Source organism: Clarias gariepinus, chromosome 22 (assembly GCF_024256425.1).
Source record: "Clarias gariepinus isolate MV-2021 ecotype Netherlands chromosome 22, CGAR_prim_01v2, whole genome shotgun sequence".
Taxonomy (NCBI): Eukaryota; Metazoa; Chordata; class Actinopteri; order Siluriformes; family Clariidae; genus Clarias; species Clarias gariepinus.
The window spans coordinates 1772485-1783869 of NC_071121.1; the positions used below are offsets into that span (position 1 = coordinate 1772485).

At 34.2% G+C, this 11385-nt stretch overlaps 1 protein-coding gene across 1 annotated transcript; it reads right to left on the minus strand.

The window, feature by feature from the left end:
* Positions 1–5571, minus strand: rab5if (RAB5 interacting factor). The gene is made up of 4 exons (XM_053481927.1): positions 5336–5571; positions 3048–3151; positions 2070–2199; positions 1–951 (listed from the first exon to the last, which is right to left on the minus strand). The coding sequence occupies exons 1-4, from the start codon at positions 5444–5446 to the stop codon at positions 910–912; spliced, it is 387 nt and encodes a 128-aa protein (XP_053337902.1). The 5' UTR covers positions 5447–5571; the 3' UTR covers positions 1–909.
* Positions 5572–11385: the final 5814 nt, after the last annotated feature.

The window sequence follows — 11385 nt, forward strand, 5'->3', positions numbered from 1 at the left end:
TTAGTTTTATTCTTCTTTTTTATTTATTAAATGAACTCGAAGGCATTTTACAGGTGAATTACAGTTTTTATTACAATGACAAACGTTAAAGAATCTAAAGACGTGTAAGAAAAATGGAAACATTGTGACAATTTTTTTCAAATGAAATGAGGAAAAAGCATGCACACGGTAACGACCGGACTGTTTCAGAAGGAAAATGTCAAGTAAAAAAAAAATTAAAAAATTTAATTTATAAGTTGCATGCACTCCAAAATCTTAATGCTTAATACCCTGCGGATGTGGGATTAATCTCGCTCTAGAACATGTTGTTGTGGGGTGGGGGTGGGGGGATTTGACAGGTTGAATCTGAGCGTAACACCTTGTGGTATCGGCACCAAAACCTCACCAAGTTCGTCTGCGTTCGTATAATCTCCTCTCTAAAATACTGAGACGTAGAGAAATCTCATCAGGTGAGAAACTAGTGAAAAAAGTGAGGAAAAAAAACACAGCTTTAAAATGGAAACTATACATAATTTACACTCAATTTTAAATTAGCAAGACCTATGAGGCAAGACCAGAGTCATAGGAAATGAATGAAATTTAAATTACAAACTAAATATAAAGACATTCACAGAGAGAAAGAGAGGAAGAGAGGAAGAGAGAGAGAGAGAGAGAGAGAGAGAGAGAGTAGTGTCGAATCAGAACACATGGCAGCGCACTGGACGGGCGTTAGCTTGAAACTCCATGAGCCGCCGATCAGGAAGTGAGTGGTTCAGAGCAGAGTACCCACGATGCACCTGGGTCAGGAGGCTCAGGTGTGCTGCTGTTGGTGTGTGTGAAGCCCAGTGCTGGCCGTGTGCGGCCCGTCCCCGGACCCCACCGTCCTGCCGAGCGCACCGCGCTGCTTTAGAGCGGGTCCTCCACCGGACCTCAGTCATAGTGCAGCGCCGTGTAGGAGATTATCCACATCACCTACACACACAAAATCACACACACACACAGGTGTACAGTTTTCAAATTTTCCCTCACTGTAGAAGTAAACAAGTAAGAAAAACTGAAGCATGGATATCAGCATGATGCAACAGTCATTTTACTTAATTTCCAAACTTTGTTTATTCCAAAGTGACGAATCGCTCTTCTCTACATGTAAATACAGTACAATGTGCAACAAACATCACATTACAGAAAAACCTGGCTGTAGAGTTTATTTAAATTAATTTAAAATAGTGTATAGCCTCGTAGGGCTGCTGTCCGGGGACCAAACAGGTGAAAATCTGATGGAGTGAGATCAGGACTATAGGGAGGATGCTTTAGCACCTCGAGTGTGTATGAGAGAGTGGAAACATCCATGCACACTTTTTGTTATAATGTTCATAAATATTGTGATATCTTAATATATTAAAAACAACTTTTGTTTGATCTGCTTCCTTTGTAAAATAATAATTTTTTTTGCAAATATGTCTATTTCATGCAGAAGGAAGTAAATAATATAAAAATGCAATATATATAATAATGTATGATGTTCTGCATCTTGTAAAATACTAATTTGTTTTTTAAAAGTTAATATATATATATATATTTTTTTTTTTTTTTGTTAAGAATGTTTGTTTAAAAAAAGACTACTAATAAACTAGAGGGGGAAAAAACACATTTAATAGATTGTTTAAAAAAAAAAAAACTCATTTAATATTTTATCCTTTAAAAAAAAAATTCATTTAAAAAGAAATAATGAATATATAAAAACGTCTTCTTAACTTTTGTAAAAAGAGTACACATTGATTAAAAAAAAGAATCTGTGTAAGTGTATTAAAAGGTATATTATTAAAGAAAACTAATCTGATTGTTTAAAAACATAATACATCCACATAAAAGATCAAAAAGTTCAACTGTGTGTATATCAACAAATAAAAAAAAATCAACAAACAAATTAAACATGGCAAGTTCTCTCTCTGTATATACGATACTGTTAAATACTCATTAACAAGAAAAAAAAAAAAAAACTAGATTATGGACTAACATTAAACATAACAGAAATATATTGTGTGTATGTGTGAGTGTGAGTAAGAGGCAGGATGTGCGAGTGTATTTACCAGAAATAAAGCAAATGAAGTCATGAAGCCTTCTTTGGTAAGCTCCCAGGTTCCTCCGTACTCCTCCTCGTCCACCTGCTGGAAGCTGCTGAAGTAAAGATACAGGACGCCGGCGTTCAGCATGCAGAAGCTGCGCAAGGTCAGAAAGTGAGAACATCAGAACGTGAGAACATTAGTAAATATTCAATAGAATCATCAGTGTGTATCTGTAAAAATATCTATGATCAGGTTTACTATTAATTACTTTATTAATATTTCACTTATTAGCGAGAAGTGTTAATAGAAGTAAATGAAATTTAGCAGAGGTCTAGCGTGGTCACCTTTACTAACACATGTTTAGTAAACGAGCGCTAAAAACGAGGAACAAAAAAAATCTACTATTACGATTCATGATTTCCTTATCACCACTCTGACTACAGAATATAGATTTTGTTTTTTTGTAATTCATTTTAAATTCATACATTTGCATTTGAGGTGGTGAAATGTTCCTCTATAATCCTACAGGTTTATTCATTAGCAGGCAGCACAGCATTAGAATTATTTGCTGTTTGTTTAGAATTTGAACAAAATACTTATAAAATCCAATCAGCACCTTGTTATCGTCCCAAATGAACACAGCACTCTGTGTTACTCCTAAAAATTGTCAATCTTCACAGCTTACTTTCTTTTTTAGCGGTATTTATTTGCGAGGCCTTCAGCCATTACGCTCCTACTTCACTTTCTCCACACTATGTGTAATTTTACGAACAATTAACAACCAACTATGTGTCTATTAAATAACAAAAATATTTCCAGGGAAATCCAGGTTAGAACTAGTTCCTTTTTTTTTTTTTTTTTTTTTTTTTACACACACGTACAGTGACGCTTAACATGCAGGACAAATATTTTCGAGCATCGTAACGTCATATTTCTGTTAAATTTTTTAGAACAAAAATAAATGAATTAAAGCAGAAATTTAATTCTCAGAGAGACACCTACATGGCGATTCCCAGGAAGCCTTTGAGCGGGACGATGCCCCAGATGACTCCCAGGATAATGGCGATAATCTGCCTGAGCCAGTACACCACGTCTAAAAACTCATCCTGCAGAAAATAACTTTACAGTTTAGTGGGGGGAAAAAAGGAAAAATAAAGTCATCTGACATTATAGAAATCTAATCCATAAAAGTCTGTATTATTTTAGCTTGAACAGGCCTTAAAGGTGCAATAAATAATTTTACAACTCTCTAACTTGCACAAATAAATGTGGATTTTATGTAAAACTCCCAAAAAGTATATACCAGCTTAAGCCAGGGCCATGTATATAAAATTTTTAAAAACTCATTTGATTTTTTTGTTTTTTTACTTTGATTTTGTTTCATTTTAGCCTTTTATTTGACACTTTACAAGCAACTCCTTTTTGTTTAAGGTATTTTTTTTTATACAGTTAATATGGTATTTTTAAAAACATAACTTTCTAGAAAAAATTATATTTTTCCAAAAAGTCAATTTCTACTCGTCTCATAACCCTTTATGAATTTTCCTACAATATGTACTGCAGCTTTATTATTATAATTATCATTATTGTTTTTATATTGTGTAAAGTTTGCCACTTGGTGCCTAAATTGATACAATTAAAAAATATATAATAATAATAATAATAAAATGCATATATAAACTAAACTCTAGTTCAGGTATATACAGAATTTTATTATTATAAAAAAGAAAATCAGTGCTCAGCGCAAAATCCATTAACCATTAAACACCCAAATTGAATCAACATTCTGTGACACAGCACATAATTCATCACAATATAACCAAAAGTAACTCCTAACTGTTTTTCAATCACAAACTGGTTGTTAAGTTTGGGTTGCGCTCAGTCAGGGCTCTGCGCACAACACTTAAGTTCTTTCACTCCAATACACCCTTAACATTAGTTTGTAGAAGAAACACGTGTGTGATGGTCAGGGGTGCACAAAGTTTGGACCTTATGATCATGACGGTTAACACACTGCTTCATAAACTAACTGTGTTGATACCAAAAACAGGAGAGAACGATGTCTGCATCGCCGATGCACTCGTACAGTATTAACACACAGTCACGTTAGGACATTACAACTTTTTTTATTATTACTTTTCTTTTTCATATATATTCACATTTCTGACTTGATGATTTGAGAAAATCAGAGTCATTTTGTTTCTTTCTGAATAACTAAACCAATTGTTTATTAACATGCTTCTCTGACATGCTTTTCATAACAGCAACATCAGATTCCGTTACAGTAATATTTAATTTTAAATTAAATAAAAAAAAAATAAAAAAAACTTAGGATGTTTAATGTAATTTATACATCAATTTTCCCTTACACCCCTTATTCTACAACAATGCTGCACATTTTCCTTACAAAAAATTACTTAAAAGTAAGATTAAATCTCACTTAGTGTAAATCTTGCTTAGAAAAATAAAATAAATCATTAAAATTATTAGATTTTTAGATCTTTTAGAGCTTAACTAATATAAAGCAATATTAGTTTTTATTGCTTAATTATTCAACTTAAACTTGATTTTCAAGCTTTTACCAAAAAACCTCTCATGCACAGCACTGAGGTAGCCCTAGACTTTTAATGGTATATATGTAATGATGATATATGTGTATATGTAAAAATTATTATTTAACAAAAAGCTATTTTAATTTAATAAAATATAGTTTTCTATGTTGTCTGGTCACATGACATGAGATGTGTCTCTAATTTGGATAGAGCATTTAAACAAAAAATCATTTATTATTTTTTTAAGAGGGAGTACTTAATTTTACACAGAATGCTTACATTTGAACAAAAATGTTACAGGTCATATACTTTTAGAAACATACCAATTTTATAATATTATTTTCCACTGAATAACCCATTTATAAATTTTCTTCTTACTTATCCTACATTTCTTATACAATAAAAACAGTAAATTGTGAATTATTATTGTTATTAAGACTATTTCTGGTTATGCAGTTAGAGATTATAATTGGATCGATTTGTGTTTTGTTACGTAGAACGTTATTATTTATTATTTCGAATATTCGTCTTTTCTTTTGCAATAGTGCTTAATGTAGCAGCTGAAGCTAATTAGCCAGTTAGCTTAGCAATGACTGCAAGATAAACTTTACTGAAGAGGTTTAAAGCCGTTTTTGCAATGTGTTGTGTGTTGTGTGTAGTGTGTGTGTGTGTATATATATATATATATATATATATATATATATATAGTGTGTGTGTGTGTGTGTGTGTGTGTGTCACCTTGTCCTCCCACACCGCTCTGCTGCTCAGCGCTTTGCTCCATGTGGATTGTTTCAGTCCTCCGTTCGCCACATGAAGCTCTTCTCTCTTCTTCCCCGAGCCCTGAGTCATCCTCTGTCTCTCCGTAACTCTGTTATTACCCGAACACCAGGAGTTTAATCAGTCTTCTCTCTCTCTGGTCTCTCTCACACGCTTTAACAGTGCTGACGCTTCAATTTGACGCTTTGAGAAGAAGATTGCGCATGCGCAGAACCGGCTTGATCCTTGGAGGTTCGTCCAATCACCGAGTGCGACGTCTGCGCTCTTGGCCAATCAGATTACAGCATGAATCTAGCGGGGGGAAACGAGCGGCTCCATCCAGCGGTCAGGCGTCACTACTGTAACAAACTGAATTATTTACCTATAAATAAAAGAACTCGCTCTTTTAATGATATCTTTCCATTTCATACATTACGGCACCTGAAACCAGTCTCTGGAAAACTTTTGTCTGACTGTAATGAGACTTTTGCAGTACTAAGTTCGGTTAAACATGCGCCATGAAAAAGTTATGAGCAATTTTGTGCCAGATTATAAACCGCACGGTACTGCGCATGCGTTAAATCGACCACTAGACAGAATTTACTGAAACTTTTGCAGTCCTTAGATCTCTGCCTGAAGTTTAACCTGCACCATAAGTGAAATCTAAATGTTGAGTAAAAGTGATGTTATGAACAGTTATGTGTCGGATTTAATCATCTACTGTAAAATAATCTACTAATGCGCTACTGTCTCAATGTAAACAAACACCTGCACCAATAGATATTAATTAGAAAAAATAAAGTGAATATTTTTACTAGAATCAGTTCATATTTTCACTTTGGCTGAAATAACTGCTGAAGTGGTATAAGTGAATTTTAACACAAAATTGACAAATCCTCCCGAAAATGTGTGCAAAACTGTTCACAGAAATTTCGAAAAAAAAAAAGACTTAGTCACGTGACTAGCACTCATTATATAACGTTTGAAGAAGAAACATGGCTGACTGAGTAAAGTCTTTTTTTTTTTTTTAAATCAAAATAGAATTCATAGATTTCAAAAGCTCTCCAAAGAACTTTTTTCTTTTTAAGAACTAATTTTGTAAGTTAAATGTTTCTGACAAATGGTGTGCGTATTTGACATTAGACAAGAAGAATCCAAAGGACCCCTCTTGGTATTTTATTCTCTTTTTCTGGTATGTTAACCAGAGGTGGAAGAGAAACAAAATACAAATAGCCTACGGTATGTGGCAAAATATACAATACTAAAACTTACGCATCTCAAACGCGCATTTGAGTTTGTCGACGGGGCATAGATCCAGTCGCACATTTTCCAAGTACTGAAAAGGAAGATGTGTTGTGCAGTTGTTGTTGGAAATGGGTCCCTCGATGTAGGTAAAAGTAATCATAGTTGAGTATTATTTTCACTCATGCAGAAACAGTTGTGAACAGAGACTAAGTTTGAAAAAGGTGACAGAACAATTCTAAGAGAGATTTAATAAGACGGCACAGATTAACACAGTTATGCTGAGTATATGGATATGTTTTAGAATCTGCTTGAACAATATGAACACTGTCTACACCAAGGTGGTACACACACACTCCGAACACTTACTGTACTTTACGCATACCGTGGTAAATCAACATGCTAATAGTATTTATGTTAGTTTCTTTCAGGACAAATAAACTCACAGATGACAAAATGGTAATATTTTTCTTCATTTCAGACTGTACTTTATTGCTGTTTTTCCTATTGTGATTTGTTTTACTTCTACTCACAACATTTTGTTATTCTCCATGCAATAACAATGTTTTTAACAAACAATTGAAATAACAAAATGATAATGTTTTGGCACATCATTTAACTGTATTGTATTGTGTACAGTAAGCCCAGGTTTAATTGCATAGACTACTTGGATTATACAGGGTAGCAATGATAGCACCTAAGCTACAAAAGTAATGAAAGATGCTAACAATTTTAATGTTAAATCTTGTTGCTATCAATCTCTACTAGACTTCATTCATGTTCATTCATGCTATCAACAGCATTAACAAAATAATTAAAAAAAAACTATTTATCGGAAAATGAGTCAGACTTACTTCTAATACTTCTACCTTTCAGGACAATTGCACACTTCATTCATTCCATATATTATTTGTATTTAAATTTATTCTTGTCTTTACAGATAGGTTTATATTTCTTATATCTTGAAAAATTGTATATTTTGTTTAACTTTGTTATAGTTAAATATTTATTTCTTGCCTCTTTTCTATTTTTCTATTTCTCGTTATTTATTCTTGTTAAATATTTTTTATATATATATATATACTCAGCAAAAAAAGAAACGTCCTCTGACTTTCAACTGTTTTTACTTTCAGTAAACTTAATGTGTAAATATTTGTATGAACACTAAAAGAGTCAACACCATAAGACATAAAGTAAAAATGTTTCCCAATGTGTCCCTGAATGAAGGGAGGCTCAAAAGTACCAGTCAGTATCTGGTGTGGCCACCAGCTGCTTGAAGTACTACAGTGCATCTCCTCCTCATGGACTGCCTATTGCGGACAGTCTGAGCACTGATGGAGGGATTGTGTGTTCCTGGTGTGACTCGGGCAGTTGTTGTGGCCATCCTGTACCTGTCACGCAGGTGTGATATTCAGATGTACCGATCCTGTGCAGGTGTTGTTACACGTGGTCTTCCACCGCGAGGATGATCGGCCGTCCTTTCCGTCTCCCTGTAGCGCCGTCTTAGGCGTCTCACGGTGCGGACATGGCGATTTATCGCCCTAGCCACATCAGCGGTCCTCATGCCTCCCTAGAGCATGCCTAATGCACGTTCACGCAGATGAGCAGGGACCCTGGGCATCTTTCTTTGGGTGTTTTTCACAATCGGTAGACAAGTCTCTTTAGTGTCCTGCGTTTTTAGAACTGTGACCTTAAATGCCTACTTTCTGTAAGCTGTTAAGGTCTTAACGACCATTCCACAGGTGCATGTTAATTAATTGATTATGGTTAATTGAACATGCATGGAAAACATTGTTTAAACCCTTTACAATGAAGATCTGTAAAGTTATTTGGATTTTTACAACATTATTGTTGAAATACACAGTCCTGAAAAAGGGACGTTTCTTTTTTTGCTGAGTATATATATATATATATATATATATATATATATTTTTTTTTTTTTTTTGAGGTCACGAGCGGTCGTGTAAGCATTTCATTGCATATCGTACTGTGTATGACTGGGTATGTGACAAATAAAATTTAAATTTGAACCTGAGTAGCTTTTTAGAATTCTCTCAGAGAGCTCCTATCTTAGCTTAAAAAAGTCCTAGCTGGGAGTCTTAGACTAAAAGTAACTTAGGAAAATTCTCAGAGCAACCCTGAGTAAGGACAGTACAAAAACCTTTATCTTAATAAGGGGGTGTGGTGGACCTCATTGCTAGGGATGATGCAGCAATTCAAGGACTGTGATTGGTTGATAAAAAATCTGTAAACATCTTAAAATGCACTCTTTGTGAAAACAGAATATATGATAATAGAATAGACAGTGAAATCATAATGTTTGTATATAAAGACATTGTATAATCTTGAACGCCGACTACTTAATGCAAAGTAAATTACAACAACCAAATATTGAAAATGTGTCTACTTTTAAAGCAACCGATTTCCACACAGTAGTTACTATATTCTTACATTTATTTACCATACTGATGTTACTACTTGTAATCAGTGTTGGGTTTAACGCGTTACAAAGTAACTTGGTTTCCTTTTTTTGTAATGAGTAATCTAACGCATTATGTCCACCATTTAAGTACTCAGTTATTTAGTTATATTTTTAAAAATGTAATCCGTTATTCAGACAATTTATGTAACCTGTGAGCCAGACAGCAGTGATTCCTTCAGTGTGTGTGTGTGTGTGTGTGTGTGTAAAAGGAACACCTACAAGCCCCACCCCCCCCCTGATAACCCGCCCCCCTTTGTCATTTCTGCTGTTAGGTGTTTACAGGTTATGGCTCATACTTCGCTGAGTGATGATGGTAGAATAATTATAAAGGTCTTGACTAAAACAACATGCATGAGGATTTACAAAGGAGTTTTCATTTTCTGCAATGGAAAAGTACTTAAACTAGTTACTTTTATTAGAAGGTAATGCTGTAATGTAACTGATTACTTTTTTGTAATTAGTTATTTTAAAAAGTAATGTCCCCCAACCCTGCTTGTAATCCATTTTAGATTGATGGGAGCAAAATAGCTTAACTTTTACCAATTTACATAATAGCAGGACAGTCTATTTAAGTTGCATTTTTGGATGGTATGTAGCCAACAATCCAAGAGAGATGGAAGAAAGTAAAAGAAGAAGAAAACAAAATTGGAAGTAAGAGCATTTACTCTTACACTTTGTGTTTGGAGAATATTTCTTCTCTCTGCCTTTTTGTCCTCTGCTATAGAAACTCTTAGCCTCTTAAAAGTCCTCCTCTCTACACTTTACAGTTTTTACCTTAGAAGTGGTTTTAGGTTTAAGATGTTTTGTGAAACATTTTTATCTTTAATAAGATTGTCCTAAATTTAAGATGAAAATTACATAATTTTAAGAATCCGCTTACAAATTCATCATTAGGAGCAACTTTTAGGCTTAAGAAGCTTTGTAAATACGGGCCCTGAAGTAGTATCCATTTACTTGTAGTCGAATACATTTTAAGACAATACCAAGATATTTACTAAACAGGAAATTAAAGTTACAGTCTATGATACTTGACTGTGAACTATGAAACGTGTCTATGATGTTACTACTGCTGTAGGAAATGTTGAGTATAAATAGTATGTATATGACCACTGAGCAGTTTATCATTTTAAATATACTTTTGTTGTTGCATATTTCTTTATAATAACATTCTTAAATATGCATGCCTATTATTATTATTATTATTATTATTATTATTATTATTAGTGTGTCAAAATAGTACATTACTCAAAGTTTTAATGTCAATAAGCAAACATGTGTACTACTTCACCGGATAGTATGCATACTACTACTTTACTGTTACAGTATGTCGCAGCATGCAATCTAGTTACCCTGAAATTTCATAACGATAACACGTCCTACCATACTAAATAATATTTTAAAAAAGAAAAAAAGGGTCACTAACAGTCAGTAATCTTATAAAAATTAAGTTTAATTGACCAAGTTCAGTAGATTGTATTAGTGTACTAAATCATAAACAGGTCAACCGTCTGAAATTCTTTGTATACTATCCCACTAATTAGTATACAAAATTTTGACATAATTAACCAGACATAATGACTACATCATATCATCTGATTAAAAATAAAAAATAAGATATTCATATAAAACCCATACTACATAGTATACTACACTCACCTAAAGGATTATTAGGAACACCTGTTCGATTTCTCATTAATGCAATTATCTAATCAACCAATCACATGGCAGTTGCTTCAATGCATTTAGGGGTGTATTCCTGGTCAAGACAATCTCCTGAACTCCAAACTGAATGTCAGAATGAGAGAAAGGTGATTTAAGCGATTTTGAGCGTGGCATGGTTGTTGGTGCCAGATGGGTCGTTCTGAGTATTTTACAATCTGCTCTGTTACTGGGATTTTCACGCACAACCATCTCTAGGGTTTACAAAGAATGGTGTGAAAAGAGAAAAACACCCAGTATGGCAGTCCTGTGGGCGAAAATGCCTGGTTGATGCTAGAGGTCAGAGGAGAATGGGCCGCCTGATTTAAGCTGATAGAAGAGCAACTTTGACTAAAATATCCACTCGTTACAACCGAGGTATGCAGCAAAGCATTTGTGAAGCCACAACACGCACAACCTTGAGGCGGATGGGCTACAACAGCAGAAGACCCCACCGGGTACCACTCATCTCCACTACAAATAGAAAAAAAGAGGCTACAATTTGCACGAGCTCACCAAACAGTTGAAGACTGGAAAAATGTTGCCTGGTCTGATGAGTCTCGATTTCTGTTGAGACGTTCAAATGGTAGAGTCAGAATTTGGCGTAAAC

Excerpts from the sequence above, each read along its gene's own strand:
- rab5if (XM_053481927.1), bottom strand. The coding sequence starts at position 5,446 with ATGACTCAGGGCTCGGGGAAGAAGAGAGAAGAGCTTCATGTGGCGAAC. Across the intron at positions 3,152-5,335 it reads GAGCGGTGTGGGAGGACAAG|GATGAGTTTTTAGACGTGGT; the intron begins GTGACACACACA and ends TATTTTCTGCAG. Across the intron at positions 952-2,069 it reads CTTCATTTGCTTTATTTCTG|GTGATGTGGATAATCTCCTA; the intron begins GTAAATACACTC and ends TTGTGTGTGTAG.